This window comes from Hyperolius riggenbachi, chromosome 4 (genome assembly GCF_040937935.1).
Source record: "Hyperolius riggenbachi isolate aHypRig1 chromosome 4, aHypRig1.pri, whole genome shotgun sequence".
In the NCBI taxonomy this organism is placed as follows: domain Eukaryota; kingdom Metazoa; phylum Chordata; class Amphibia; order Anura; family Hyperoliidae; genus Hyperolius; species Hyperolius riggenbachi.
Genome location: NC_090649.1, coordinates 487321694 through 487338214, shown reverse-complemented (window position 1 = coordinate 487338214; position 16521 = coordinate 487321694). Strand labels below are relative to the sequence as shown.

The 16521-nt window shown below is 44.7% G+C and overlaps 1 protein-coding gene across 1 annotated transcript in view; it reads right to left on the bottom strand.

Moving 5' to 3' along the window:
• Positions 1-1551: 1551 nt before the first annotated feature.
• The window catches only part of DYNC2LI1 (dynein cytoplasmic 2 light intermediate chain 1), a 61292-nt gene continuing 46322 nt past the window's right edge, over positions 1552-16521 (bottom strand). The window contains exon 13 of the mRNA XM_068279712.1: positions 1552-1941. Within this exon, the coding sequence (XP_068135813.1) occupies positions 1870-1941 (72 nt within the window). The 3' untranslated portion in view covers positions 1552-1869. The remainder of the gene's footprint in view (positions 1942-16521) is intronic.

Genomic DNA, 16521 nt, shown 5'->3' with positions numbered 1-16521 from the left:
TGTACTGGAAACAATTAGACTGATGTATCTGATCTTAATGTTTTATTTCTTATCTGTACTACACATACAAATCATAATATCATCATTTTTTTTTCGCTTCAGTGTCTCTTTAAACACAGTATTAGCTCTTTATTGGTCCTGTGCTGATAATATTCACTTCTATAGATACTTTGAATAGTAGTGGTCATTAAAGAGGCACTATGGCGGAAAATTGTAAAATTTAAAATATGTGCAAACATATACAAAGAAGTACATTTCTTCCACAATACAACGAGCCATACATTACTTTTCTCCTATGTTGCTGTCACTTACAGTAGGTAGTAGAAATCTGACAGAAGCGACAGGTTTTGGACTAGTCCATCTCTCCATAGGGGATTCTCAGGGATTTATTTTCAAAAGCACTTAAAACTGTGTAGTGAGCAGGGAAGCTGGTCAGCATCATTGTTTAAAGTGGACCCAAATACAAGATTTCAGAAATAAAATCTATTTTCTAAATTATAATAATAAATAGCAGCCTTTTTTCAGCTGCATGATGACAAATATAAAATATTTTACATTTATTGGAGGAGCCCCTCCCTTCCTTTCAAATTGCCGGGATTTTTACGGCAAACTGGTGGAATAGGTGGTGTCCGCCAATGGAGGAATTGCTAATGGCTGCCCCCAGTATAACCCTAGTTATGGAAAGAGAAGGGTGAAAAGCATGCACTGAAATCCTCATAGGCTTGAAGGAGTGTTTATATATCTTTGTGTGTCAGAGCAGTGCAACTAAATATTTTGAATTAAAAAAATGTTTGGTTTGGGTCCGCTTTAAATCCTTTTTAGGGGATATCTTTATACAAAATAAAAGCCTTGCTGAGAATCCCCTATGGAGAGATGGACTAGTCCAAAACCTGTCGCTTCTGTCAGATTTCTACTATCTACTGTAAGTGACAGCAACATAGGAGAAAAGTAATTTATGGCTCATTTTACTCTGGAAAAAAACGTACTTCTCATTTGTCTATGTTTGCACATACAGGTAGTCCTCGGTTAACGAACGAGATAGGGACTGTAGGCTCGTTCTTAACCTGAATCCGTCCTTAAGTCAAGACAGCGCTGATTTAAATGTTTTTAAGTACACATTGCTCTAAAGACGCCGTGTGTGTGTGGGGAGGTGAGCAGATTTCGTATCATTACACAGATCGGCGCCCTCTGACGCAGGTGACCCGGCATACTGCGCATGCGCAGTATAGTATCCAGGTCAGAGGGCGCGGATCTGTGTAATGATACGGAGGTGTTTTGCAATGGCAGAGGGTGACGCCAGCACACGGGAGGTGTACGGTATGTATCTGCTCACCTCCCCACACACACGGCGTCTTTAGAGCAATGTAAATGTACTTACAAACATTTAAATCGGCGCAATCCGGCAGTCGCGGTGACGTCATCGACGGGGCGGAGCAATCGTCAGGCCGTTTGTAAAGAGGGCGTACGTAACCCGAGGACTACTTGTATTTAAAATTTTTTGCCATAGTGAACCTTTAAAAGGAAATACATATATTCTTCACAATTCAGTAGTCATGGTATTATTATTAAACTTTATTTATAAAGTGCTAACATATTATGCAGCGCTGCACACAAGCTACCATTGTACCAGCTACAGCAGACAACAGACTCCTTCCATTACTGCAATGTTCACACATCGGTGCCGGAAGCATTTACACCCATCAGACCGATCCCTGACGCCTGGCCTGATCCCCCCCCCCCAACAACTGACAGGGGTCACTGTGCAGAATGTTTATTGTACAAGCAGGCAGGACACACACATCTCCTGCAGCTAGAAATCAGTATAGAGAATAACTGCATGGAGACACATCCTTCCTGTGATGAGGGGAGTCATCGCACGTGAGATCCCAGCGACATGGACTTCCAGGACTTGTCAGCATTTCTCTTGTACTGCTCCAGCTCCTGGAAGAACAATACAATAGAAACAATGTGTCAGATACACCTTGTAATATTAAAGAGGAACTGCAGCCTAAACAAACATACTGTTATTAAGTTACATTAGTTACAGTGGAGGAAATAATTATTTGACCCCTCACTGATTTTGTAAGTTTGTCCAATGACAAAGAAATGAAAAGTCTCAGAACAGTATCATTTCAATGGTAGGTTTATTTTAACAGTGGCAGATAGCACATCAAAAGGAAAATCGAAAAAATAACCTTGAATAAAAGATAGCAACTGATTTGCATTTCATTGAGTGAAATAAGTTTTTGAACCCCTACCAACCATTAAGAGTTCTGGCTCCCACAGAGTGGTTAGACACTTCTACTCAATTAATCACCCTCATTAAGGACACCTGTCTTAACTAGTCACCTGTATAAAAGACACCTGTCCACAGAATCAATCAATCAAGCAGACTCCAGACTCTCCAACATGGGAAAGACCAAAGAGCTGTCCAAGGATGTCAGAGACAAAATTGTAGACCTGCACAAGGCTGGAATGGGCTACAAAACCATTAGCAAGAAGCTGGGAGAGAAGGTGACAACTGTTGGTGCGATTGTTCGAAAATGGAAGGAGCACAAAATGACCATCAATCGACCTCGCTCTGGGGCTCCACGCAAGATCTCACCTCGTGGGGTGTCAATGGTTCTGAGAAAGGTGAAAAAGCATCCTAGAACTACATGGTAGGAGTTAGTGAATGACCTCAAATTAGCAGGGACCACAGTCACCAAGAAAACCATTGGAAACACATTACACCACAATGGATTAAAATCCTGCAGGGCTCGCAAGGTCCCCCTGCTCAAGAAGGCACATGTGCAGGCCCGTCTGAAGTTTGCCAATGAACACCTGAATGATTCTGTGAGTGACTGGGAGAAGGTGCTGTGGTCTGATGAGACCAAAATAGAGCTCTTTGGCATTAACTCAACTCGCTGTGTTTGGAGGAAGAAAAATGCTGCCTATGACCCCCAAAACACCGTCCCCACCGTCAAGCATGGGGGTGGAAACATTTTGCTTTGGGGTGTTTTTCTGCTAAGGGCACAGGACAACTTAATTGCATTAACGGGAAAATGGACGGAGCCATGTATCGTGAAATCGTGAACGACAACCTCCTTCCCTCTGCCAGGAAACTGAAAATGGGTCGTGGATGGGTGTTCCAGCACGACAATGACCCAAAACATACAGCAAAGGCAACAAAGGAGTGTCTCAAGAAGAAGCACATTAAGGTCATGGAGTGGCCTAGTCAGTCTCCGGACCTTAATCCAATAGAAAACCTATGGAGGGAGCTCAAGCTCAGAGTTGCACAGAGACAGCCTCGAAACCTTAGGGATTTAGAGATGATCTGCAAAGAGGAGTGGACCAACATTCCTCCTAAAATGTGTGCAAACTTGGTCATCAATTACAAGAAACGTTTGACCTCTGTGCTTGCAAACAAGGGTTTTTCCACTAAGTATTAAGTCTTTTATTGTTAGAGGGTTCAAAAACTTATTTCACTCAATGAAATGCAAATCAGTTGCTATCTTTTATTTAAGCTTATTTTTTCGATTTTCCTTTTGATGTGCTATCTGCCACTGTTAAAATAAACCTACCTTTGAAATGATACTGTTCTGAGACTTTTCATTTCTTTGTCATTGGACAAACTTACAAAATCAGTGAGGGGTCAAATAATTATTTCCTCCACTGTATGTTAATTCAAATAGATAGGTAATATAATCTCTTACCCACCCTGTTTTAAAAGAACAGGCAAATGTTTGATTTCATGAGGGCAGCCATCTTTTTGGTTGAAAGGAGGTGACAGGGAGCATGAGACACAGTTCCATCTGTCCTGTGTGCTGATCACCCCTCCCAGTTGCTAGGCAATGTGAACAACACCATAGGAAATCCCATCATGCTCAGCACAGCATCAGGGAGAAAAGCCCCGGCAGTTTTCTTTGATGGGTGGAGCTTAGCTAAAAATGCAGCTAAAAATGATGCTTTGGTAAGAAAAACAAAGTTCTGATGCTGTGAAATGGTTCAAGAAACAGCAAGCCTTTTCAGTTCTGCTGAGTAAATTTTTAGTCCGGAGGTTCACTTTAAAGGAAGCGTCTGTTTCACTTAAAACCACTTTAACCATAACAGATGCCCTTCTCTGCTACTAAACATTACTACCTCAACCCAAGCTATGCTTAGCCTGCATAATTCTACCAAATGGGGCCATCGCTTCTCTTTTCAACATATATTAAAGTGGATCCGAGATAAACTTTTACTCATTGCATAATTGTGTTCCCTTCATATAGTTTATAGGGCATTCCTCAAGCCAAATACTTTTTTTGTTTTGTTTTCATACTCTAATTCCCTATACACTAAACAAGCCTCGCCTACAGCTTTTTCACAGTGCCTTGGCACTACAAGCAAGGGCTTATGGGAGCTCAGTCTGGGCAGGTTGAGGAGGAAGTTACTAGCCATTGATTTCAGAGGCAGAGGGGAGGAGGAGAGGGGACTGAATTTACACACAGGCAAGCTGATAGCATCTCCAGCCCCCAGCCTGTGACAAACAGAACATGGCTGCTGTCATTGTATCACAGGAAGAAATAATCATAAACTATTGAAGCTGTTTGCAGCTAGATTTGCTGTGTAAACTATCTAAACTTTAGATAAGATATACAGACAAGTTACTTGTTATAGTTTTTCATCTCGGATCCGCTTTAAAGCGGAACATTAACCCAGAATTAAACTTCATCCCAATCAGTAGCTGATACCCCCTTTCCCATGATAAATCTTTATCTTTTCACAAATAGATCATCAGGGAGGTCTGTATGACTGATTTTGTGGAGAAACCCCTCCCACAGTGTGATGTCATGACAATGGTTCGCACAGTTTCCTGTCGGTGAACCTTGTTGCATTGTGGGAAATAACGTCTTTTTCCAACTGCCAAGCAAGCAGTATCATCTTCTGTGCATAGAACTCTCAAAAACGAATATTCCGCAGGGATCACCTGACAGGACTAAAGATGTCACCACCAGTGATAAATGTTGGAATGTAAATCAGGGAGAGGAAAGATTTTATAATGGCCACACTGATTAAATAATCTATAAATTAATATTGTGAAAAAGAAAAAAAAAAAAAAAAGCAGCTTTGTGTTATTTTCACTACAGTTCCTCATTAATTGATCTGATAAGTTGAAGAGAAACCGTAACCAAGAACTGAACTTCATCTCAATCAGTAACTAATACCCCTTTTCCCATCAGGGGGCTCTGTATGGCTGATATTGGGGTGAAACTCCTCCCACATAATGTTAGGACCATGGTGCTGACATCACACTGTGGGAGCCTTGTTGCATTGTGGGAAATAACAGCTGTTTCCAAATGCCAAAAAAGCAAGCAGCATCTCCTTCCACTGCCATCACCTGCCAGCAGTAAAAATGTGACCATGTGATAAAATGTCAGAATGTAAATCAGGGAGAGGAAAGATTTTATAATGGGCAAACAATGACTAAATCATTTATAAATAATTATTGTAAAAATTAAGCACTTTTTTTCAATATGTTATTTTTACTGGAGTTCCTCTTTAATCTGGCAACTGCGATTACCTTTTAGCAATCACTGAGTGAAATGTCAGCTTGAAAAGTAGACAGTGATTGCTGACAAATCCCTGGAGAGATCTGGAAATCCGGCCATGTCTGAGCAAAGGGCGCCCGCTGCCTGCCACTGACACTGATTATCTATCGTGTTACATAAAAGTGTAAAGCTTATCTCATTTCTCTGCATAATCTGCACAACAAATGGCAGTGAGTGGCAGAATGCTAGAGGTGTCTGGAGGAGACACAGCGCTCTCTGAGCCAAGGGTAGCTGAACTCTCCAGCAAGAACACAGATACGCTTATCATGCAGCTATCTGTGTTCTTCATTCAAGCAAAGCAAGTTCACAGCTCTTCATTCAAGCAGCCATGTGAGCGCAGGTCAGCCTGACATAAACTAGAAACACTGTTAGAGGCGCCCTGGATATCTAACAACTAGATATGTACGACAGAAGTAATTGTATCTTACCTGCTTCAAAGACAACCCTCAAAAGGTCAGGTGCTCACACCCATGATTACTGCTACTGAGGCACTTTGTATGACCTGAGGGAGCGGGCCAGCACCTGTGAAACGCGTTGTCTTATGTGCATGAATAACATTTATACCTACCTTTTGTGGTTTGTCCTTGAAGGTAAGATTCAATTACGCCTATCGTACATATACTAGTTGTTAGATATCCATAGAGCTTCCAACAGTGTTTCTAGTTTAGCTCTAACCCTTCGGTGTCCAATATTGCAAACTTAAAATTTCCAATAATCCAAGCAGTGCGACCGACCAGTACCTGCGCTGCAGACTTTGGATTACGAGCGGGAACTGTTAATTTCCCACAGGCTCTGATGGTGATTGCAAGTGCTGCATCGCACCCCTGTGAGTATAATATATCTGCTATGAAATACACCACTTTGTACAATCCATATTGCACCATTAGGCTCCTGGTTTCTCATCTTCAGAATCTTGGAGGCAAATTACAAGGTCTGATCGCGGCTGAACGGCAGACCTTGGGAGGATGGCGAGATACTCACAAGTGTTTATGCTGCTGGTGGAAGCCCTGGGTGAGTATCAAATCGTTTTGTTCCCACAGCTGATTTACTTTAAAGAAAACCTGAACTGAAAATTAAAAGTCAAAATAAGCATACACAAGTCATACTTACCTTCCATGTAGTCTACTCCTCAGTATCTTTCTCCTGTCCCGTGTCCTGTTTGTTCACTGTGATCAAGGGAATTTTCCGTCCTCCATTTTGAAAATGGCCATTACCCATAACAGCTTTCTGGTCAGCACACAGTTAAACTGTAACATCGCCCACTTGAGCCATAGGGAAACATGGACATTACCTGGTACATCAGTTTTCCTCTCAGCTGTAACTGACAGCAACTGATATTTTACTGACAGCAACTGATATATTTCAGATCTGACAAAATGTTGTCAGAACTGGAAGGGATTATTGTCAGAAGAAAATGGTGAGCTTCTGTGAGGAACTGATGGCAAGGTAACTATGTAATGTTCACTTGAATATACCTCATGTGTTTATTTTAAATATGTTTACTCAGTACAGGTTCTCTTTAAGAACTGAAGAATATGGGGAGATACAAGGACAGTGAAGTGAGAAGCAGGGAGGCGGGTCTCTGAGCGGGAGGTGATTAGAGGGTGTTGGAGGAGGGTGAGTGAAGAGAAGGGGGCAAAGTGGAGAGACTATAGAGGAGAAACTTGCTGGATGTTGATACGGAGGCGTTAGGGCTGGGGCCACTAAAGGCCGCGTACGCAATTCAGAAATCACTCCCAAATCGCAAAGTAAGGGGATTTTCAGCGCAATTGCCAGAGCAATCGGTAATTGCCCTTAAGGGAACACTATCAATACCCAAGTGTTCTAAAATGACATGTACAACTAATGTCTAAGTAGCTGTGTAAACATTTTCCTACTTTTCATGCTAAATATCAGAGGCAAAAGCTTTACTTTATTGTGTGTAGGATTTAGTTTCATTTGGAACAAATCAACTGCAGAAGTGGTGTCTGCTTCAATGCACAGCCAGTGTTGCATATGAGACTAGAGTATTTTTCTCTGAAAGCAAAACAGTATGAAAAGCTGTGGTGTCACAGACAATTACAAAGGTTTATAACAAGTTACATTTCCTCTGCGCTCTTCAGACAGTTCAGTCAGAGACGCAGGACACAGGAAGCTGCTGAGAGCTTTCTCTCACACACAGGGTTAACAAATGAAGTGTGAGGGGAATTCCCCCTCCCCTCATGGCTCATTCTGCTGTCAGTCTTCAGTAAAATGTGAAAGTATTTTGAGAACAGTAAACAAATAGGTTGCCAGTGAAATGTATACACCAGTACTTAGCAGCACTTCCCAAACAATATCTATCTCAATTGAAAAAAATATTTCAAATCGATAGTGTTCCAGTAGGGGCTTTTCTTGTACCTGTGCTTTGTGGCATCAATAAATGAATATTTGCTTGGAGACTGCTGGAATCCATGTTTCTCTTTAAACCAAGATAGTGTTCCTTTAATTGCCTTCAATGCTCGCTCTGGGATCACGGCAAAATGCTGCAGGCAGAGCTCTTTGCCATAGTGGCTGCTGGGAAACCACCCCCATAGGGATCCAATGCTGAATCGCTTTTCCAATCGCCAGCGATCAGAAAGTGCTGCTAAAGTGCCGCAATCAACATCCCCATTCTTTTGGCTCCTTATGGTCATCTCTTCTAGATTGTAAGCCTTTGGGCAGGGTCCTCCTCCTACCTGATCATGCACCTCCATTACTGTACACCCATGCTATGCATCTGAGTGAACTCAACTGACCTAATCTCCATGCTCCCTTCCAGTAACTGACTAAGCATTACCTTGTACTCATACTGTGCTGTGTGATCTGGTTTGCATGTATTCCTGTATTGTCATATTGCTGTATGTCGCCTCTAAATATTGTCTGTAACCCTAACCACTTTATCCACAAGTCAGTAGATGTACGTCCTCTGTGACTTAATCTAAGCCACAAGTCAGTATATCTATGTCCTCTGTGACTTCATCTAAGCCACGAGTCAGTAGATATACGTCTCGTAGCAGAAGCAGTGCTGTGCAGGATTGGGCTTGCTCCTGTGCACATTTCTGGCACTATCTCATGCAGCACTAATTGGTGAACGGGAATACATGTTTCCTGAGCTAATGAGATTGATTTTTACTATTAAAAATACTTTTATATTCTCAGTTCATAGTGAAAAATACACTCTGTAGCATTATTACAGAATCAAATATTTTCACCATAAATTGTGACCGGAACATAATCTAAGTTGTGTGATAAGCGGTAAGAATAGCCACACAAAAGTTGTGTTTTTTATCTACAGTAGCACTTTTTATTTTTAAACTGGAATTGGTAAAACTGAGAAATAAGTGTTTTTTCATTAAAATTCATAGAAAACAAAATTGTTTGAGGGAAAAAAATGGCATACAATGAAAGCCTAGTTTGTCTTGAAAAAAACAATATATATTTCATTTCTGTGTCCTAAGTAGGGATAAAGTTATTTCTGATTAAATAAGGACATAGCTAAACTGTCAATACTGCTCTGGTCCATAAGTGGGAAACAAGGTCTGGATGCGAAGTGGTTAACTAATGTCCAGCGCTGCGTAATATGTTGGCGCTTTATCAATACAATAAATAAATAAATCTCCTTGAGTACCAAGATCAATGAGCAATGCAGCCAAAACTCTTTTGGGAAAATTTCTGGTACATCATTGTAAAGCAGTATAAACTCTGCGTGATGGTTTTTTTTATTTTTTTTTATTTTTTTTATTTACACAAGTATTTAAAAATGTGCTTTACATATTCATACTTCTCAAGCCGGCCTCAAACCAACAAATGACGAAAATAATCCACTCTAGAAGTGTTGTGCAAATTCTCTGTAATATGAGGAGAACCAGAAGCTGAGGGCAGCCACAGTAGAGGTAACTCTGGGGCATTGACCTATAAGTGCTGATGTCATGTGCCCAGCTGATAAAATAAAGGAGTTATAATAAGAAGACGCAATTAGATAAGAGGTGCCAGATCCATACTCAATGATAAGCAAGAAGGAAGAGATAACTGTGGGGTTACTCTCGGTCAAACTATTTAAGAGTAAATTATATAGGTATTAACTGTATATACTCGAGTATACGCCTAAATTTTGGGCCAAAAAAAGTGGCCCATAATTGGGGATCTCAGCTTATACTAGAGTAACCCCCACAGTTCTCCCAGTATATGCCCAGTGGTGCATCATCTTAGGGAGACCACACACTTGACATTTCCACGGAAGGTCCCAGCTAACCTCATCTCGAGTTGTAGTCTTGGAAGGCATACAGGGACAGTGTCTACTTAGTATTGAGAATCCTTGCATTCCTATATCAAGTTTTAGTTATATGACAATGTGGCTCTGCATTCCTTGCTTTATTTTTATGTCAGCTTAAACTTTGCAACAGGAGTTCCTTGCATGTCCATCTCCATTGTAGGCCTATGTTCTGGCCTATTATTGCAATATGCTGAATTTATGCTGCTTTTCTAATATATGGTTGTGGCCGCCATGGCTGTGACCCGGCTTATACTCGGGTCACCTATTTTCCCCAGTTTTTTAAAGTGGGGGTCGGCTTATACTAGAGTATATTTGGTACTCCAGCTCAGTAGCCCCCATCAAAAGATTTGCAGCCTTGGAACATCAGTGCTTTCCCAGTTAGTGCATTTGTTTGATATTGTACAATTCCTGCGCAGAGATACCGGCATCAATACTGAACACCAATAGCTTTACGTCTTAACTTAAAGAGAACCCGAGGTGGAGTAAAATAAAAATAGATATAAAGAGAGAATTGAGAGCCCACTACGGTGTAGCATTTCAGACCACGATTGGTACTGGATTAAGTTCCCCTACTGCCGGAAAATGGTTGGCTATTGGTAACCCATACTTGTGAGTATAACTTTATACTTACTGCTAAAACCCATCCACTCAAGGATTAAGATTTCGCTCTCTGTCAAAGCAGGAAAAGGACGGTGGTAAACCCCAATGGCGGACTCTATGTATTTTATGCAGATGAAAAAGTGGCACCAATCAGATTTAAATAAATTAAAACCAATAAAAACAGGTGGAGGTAACACTTATCGCCCCATCTGAAGACATAACAACAAAGGTTGTTTAGGTAATACTTTTAACCTTCCTGGCGGTAAGCCGCGCAGGAGGTTTTCTCAGGCCCTGCTGGGCCGATCTGCGTAATTTTTTTTTGCTGTACGCAGCTAGCACTTTGCTAGCTGCGTCAGCACACCGATCGCCGCCGCCGCCCCGCGCCGATTCGCTGCTATCCGCGCTGCCGCAGAGCACCCCCCCTAGACCCCTGCGCTGCCTAGCCTATCAGCCCCAGGCAGCGCTAAGGGGTGGATCGGGTCTCCCTTAGACGTCACGACGTCCATGATGTCGGTGACGTCATCCCGCCCCGTCGCCATGGCGACGGGGGAAGCCCTCCAGGAAATCTCGTTCTTTGAACGGGATTTCCTGAACGCCTATCGCCGGAGGCGATCGGAGGGGCTGGGGGGATGCCGCTGAGCAGCGGCTATCATGTAGCGAGCCCTAGGCTCGCTACATGATTTAAACAAAAAAAAAAAAAAAAAAAAAAAAAAAAGAACGGCAGCGCTGCCCCCTGGCGGTTTTTAATAGACCGCCAGGAGGGTTAATGACTAACTGTACAAGATTTCTTTGCAAGCTTTCAAAACTTACGTTTCTTCTTTACGCATGTTTCAGAACTGGTTCAGAACCATACGGTATGGTTCTGATCCAGCTCTGAAACATGCCTGAAGAAGAAACTTAAAGTTTCGAAAGCTTGCAAGGAAATCTTTTACAGTTAGTCTATAACAACTTTTGTTAGGTCTTTGGATTCTCTCCATGATGTCCAATATCGGACAACACGCAACTTGCCGCACCATAGAAGAGTCAGCAAGGAATGTTCATCAAAAATCTTTATTGTGTACTCCAAAAACAATAATAATGACAACCAAAAGGCAGTTCCGGTAGTTTCTATCACTTTGCATTAATCTCCCAGTGATCTACGGAGCCAGGCGGGGAGGAAAACCAGAGCACATGGACTAATGGAGCAACGCGGCAGCCGGAGGAGAGATGCAATGCTGCCAAACACTTTGCAGGGGCCCCAGGGACCAAAAGTTGGGGGAGACCTGGGGGGCCCCAGCAGCGCTCCGGGACACCGGGGCAAGTGCCCAAGTTTCCTCTACGGTACTGTCGCCCCTGACAACCTTGAGTGGGAGTGGTAAGCAGGAAAACACTCCGCTCGGAGGAGACGGCCTTGCTCGGGAAGCCTCTGGCATTCTGTGCAAGGCTCTAATAAAATTCACTCAAACTTTGAAAGTTCTGGTCATGAACACGGATCACAACAGACTAGGGATGATTAATGAGATGCAAATTCTTCTGAAATGATGCAAACTTTTATGCAAATGTATGCATTTCGGGAATTTTGGGCGTCATGGAGAATCGGGTGCAATAACAGCGCAGAGAGTAGAATAAAGGTTAACTTACCAATACTCTACTATTTAAAGTGTTAATTTTCGCTAGTAAAATATTGGTAATTGTTACCAATATTTTACTATAGCTAAACCTAGCCCTATACATACACAGAACGCTTCACTTCCAATTCCTAACCCACCTGGTGGTGCCTAACCCAAAGACCCCCCTGGTGGTGCCTAACCCTAACCACCCCCCTGGTGGTGCCTAATCCTAACCACCCCCCTGGTGGTGCCTAACCCTAACCACCCCCCTGGTGGTGCCTAACCCTAACCACCCCCCTGGTGGTGCCTAACCCTAACCACCCCCCTGGTGGTGCCTAACCCTAACCACCCCCCTGGTGGTGCCTAACCCTAACCACCCTCCTGGTGGTGCCTAACCCTAAGATCCCACCCCCTCCTGGTGGTTCCTAACCCAAAGACCCCCTGGTGGTGCCTAACCGAAGACCCCCCCTGGAGGGGCCTAACCCGAAGACCCCGCTGGTGGTGCCTAACACTAAGACCCCGCTGGTGGTGCCTAACCCTAAGACCCCGCTGGTGGTGCCTAACCTTAAGACCCCGCTGGTGGTGCCTAACCCTAAGACCCCGCTGGTGGTGCCTAACCCTAAGACCCCGCTGGTGGTGCCTAACCCTAAGACCCCGCTGGTGGTGCCTAACCCTAAGACCCCGCTGGTGGTGCCTAACCCTAAGACCCCGCTGGTGGTGCCTAACCCTAAGACCCCGCTGGTGGTGCCTAACTCTAAGACCCCGCTGGTGGTGCCTAACCCTAAGACTCTGCTGGTGGTGCCTAACCCTAAGACTCTGCTGGTGGTGCCTAACCCTAAGACCCCGCTGGTGGTGCCTAACCCTAAGACCCTGCTGGTGGTGCCTAACCCTAAGACCCTGCTGGTGGTGCCTAACCCTAAAACCCTGCTGGTGGTGCCTAACCCTAAGACCCCGCTGGTGGTACCTAACCCTAAGACCCCCCTGGTGGTGCCTAACCACCCTCCTGGTGGTGCCTAACCCTAAGACCTCACCCCCTCCTGGTGGTTCCTAAACCTAAGATCCCCCAGGTGGTGCCTAAAACCTAAGAGCACATGGACTATTGGAGCAATGGAGCAGGAGAGTTGGTGCCTAAACCTAAGATCCACCTGGTGGCACCTTGCCCTAACTAACCCCCCCCCCCCCACACACACACACACACACACACAAACCCCCCTTCCTGACGCCTAACCCTAACTGCCCCCGTCCTCTTTGCACAAACCCCCTTCCTGAAACCTAACCCTAAATGCCCCCCATGCACAAACCACCTTCCCAACACCTAACCGCCTCCCTAGCACAACCCCCCTTCCTGACGCCTAACCACACCCCCCAGCACAACCCCCCTTCCTGACGCCTTACTCTAACCAACCCCCTCCCTTTTGCACGATACAGTATTTACTTTCCTTTCAGCCTTGCTATACTCAGCACTACTGAACTCTGCCATATGTACAAACACTCATGTATGTATTAGGAGGTAAGAATGTATGTGTGGTATTGCCTCATCCTGCTAAACCATTACACGAGTTATCTTTGCCTGATAACCGGGAATCACCTCAGAGACGGGTATTTTTAGGCCTCAGCACACGGCTGTCTAGATAACTGCAGCTGACCTATAGTTACCTCTGCTGCAGATCTATGTGAGGTTAGAGGGATACAACACCTGGTCCCCATAGTTACCTCTGCTGCAGATCTACGTGAGGTTAGAGGGATACAACACCTGGTCCCCATAGTTACCTCTGCTGCAGAGCTATGTGAGGTTACAGGGATACAACACCTGGTCCCCATAGTTACCTCTGCTGCAGATCTATGTGAGGTTACAGGGATACAACACCTGGTCTCCATAGTTACCTCTGCTGCAGAGCTATGTGAGGTTACAGGGATACAACACCTGGTCTCCATAGTTACCTCTGCTGCAGATCTATGTGAGGTTACAGGGATACAACACCTGGTCTCCATAGTTACCTCTGCTGCAGAGCTATGTGAGGTTACAAGGATACAACACCTGGTCTCCATAGTTACCTCTGGTGCAGATCTATGTGAGGTTACAGGGATACAGCACCTGGTCCCCATGGTTACCTCTGCTGCAGATCTATGTGAGGTTACAGAGATACAACACCTGGTCCCCATAGTTACCTCTGCTGCAGAGCTATGTGAGGTTACAGGGATACAACACCTGGTCCCCATAGTTACCTCTGCTGCAGATCTATGTGAGGTTAGAGGGATACAACACCTGGTCCCCATAGTTACCTCTGCTGCAGATCTATGTGAGGTTACAGGGATACAACACCTGGTCTCCATAGTTACCTCTGCTGCAGATCTATGTGAGGTTACAGGGATACAACACCTGGTCTCCATAGTTACCTCTGCTGCAGAGCTATGTGAGGTTACAGGGATACAACACCTGGTCTCCATAGTTACCTCTGCTGCAGATCTATGTGAGGTTACAGGGATACAACACCTGGTCTCCATAGTTACCTCTGCTGCAGAGCTATGTGAGGTTACAAGGATACAACACCTGGTCTCCATAGTTACCTCTGGTGCAGATCTATGTGAGGTTACAGGGATACAGCACCTGGTCCCCATAGTTACCTCTGCTGCAGATCTATGTGAGGTTACAGGGATACAACACCTGGTCCCCATAGTTACCTCTGCTGCAGAGCTATGTGAGGTTACAGGGATACAACACCTGGCCTCCATAGTTACCTCTGCTGCAGATCTATGTGAGGTTACAGGGATACAAAACCTGGTCCCCATAGTTACCTCTGCTGCAGATCTATGTGAGGTTACAGGGATACAACACCTGGTCCCCATAGTTACCTCTGCTGCAGATCTATGTGAGGTTAGAGGGATACAACACCTGGTCCCCATAGTTACCTCTGCTGCAGATCTATGTGAGGTTAGAGGGATACAACACCTGGTCCCCATAGTTACCTCTGCTGCAGATCTATGTGAGGTTAGAGGGATACAACACCTGGTCCCCATAGTTACCTCTGCTGCAGAGCTATGTGAGGTTACAGGGATACAACACCTGGTCCCCATAGTTACCTCTGCTGCAGAGCTATGTGAGGTTACAGGGATACAACACCTGGTCCCCATAGTTACCTCTGCTGCAGATCTATGTGAGGTTAGAGGGATACAACACCTGGTCTCCATAGTTACCTCTGCTGCAGAGCTATGTGAGGTTACAGGGATACAGCACCTGGTCCCCATAGTTACATCTGCTGCAGATCTATGTGAGGTTACAGGGATACAACACCTGGTCCCCATAGTTACCTCTGCTGCAGATCTATGTGAGGTTACAGGGATACAACACCTGGTCCCCATAGTTACCTCTGCTGCAGATCTATGTGAGGTTAGAGGGATACAACACCTGGTCCCCATAGTTACCTCTGCTGCAGATCTATGTGAGGTTAGAGGGATACAACACCTGGTCCCCATAGTTACCTCTGCTGCAGAGCTATGTGAGGTTACAGGGATACAACACCTGGTTCCCATAGTTACCTCTGCTGCAGAGCTATGTGAGGTTACAGGGATACAACACCTGGTCCCCATAGTTACCTCTGCTGCAGATCTATGTGAGGTTAGAGGGATACAACACCTGGTCCCCATAGTTACCTCTGCTGCAGATCTATGTGAGGTTAGAGGGATACAACACCTGGTCCCCATAGTTACCTCTGCTGCAGAGCTATGTGAGGTTACAGGGATACAACACCTGGTTCCCATAGTTACCTCTGCTGCAGAGCTATGTGAGGTTACAGGGATACAACACCTGGTCCCCATAGTTACCTCTGCTGCAGATCTATGTGAGGTTACAGGGATACAACACCTGGTCTCCATAGTTACCTCTGCTGCAGATCTATGTGAGGTTACAGGGATACAACACCTGGTCTCCATAGTTACCTCTGCTGCAGAGCTATGTGAGGTTACAAGGATACAACACCTGGTCTCCATAGTTACCTCTGGTGCAGATCTATGTGAGGTTACAGGGATACAGCACCTGGTCCCCATAGTTACCTCTGCTGCAGATCTATGTGAGGTTACAGAGATACAACACCTGGTCCCCATAGTTACCTCTGCTGCAGAGCTATGTGAGGTTACAGGGATACAACACCTGGTCCCCATAGTTACCTCTGCTGCAGATCTATGTGAGGTTACAGGGATACAACACCTGGCCCCCATAGTTACCTCTGCTGCAGATCTATGTGAGGTTAGAGGGATACAACACCTGGTCTCCATAGTTACCTCTGCTGCAGAGCTATGTGAGGTTACAGGGATACAACACCTGGCCCCCATAGTTACCTCTGCTGCAGATCTATGTGAGGTTACAGGGATACAACACCTGGCCCCCATAGTTACCTCTGCTGCAGATCTATGTGAGGTTAGAGGGATACAACACCTGGTCTCCATAGTTACCTCTGCTGCAGAGCTATGTGAGGTTACAGGGATACAACAC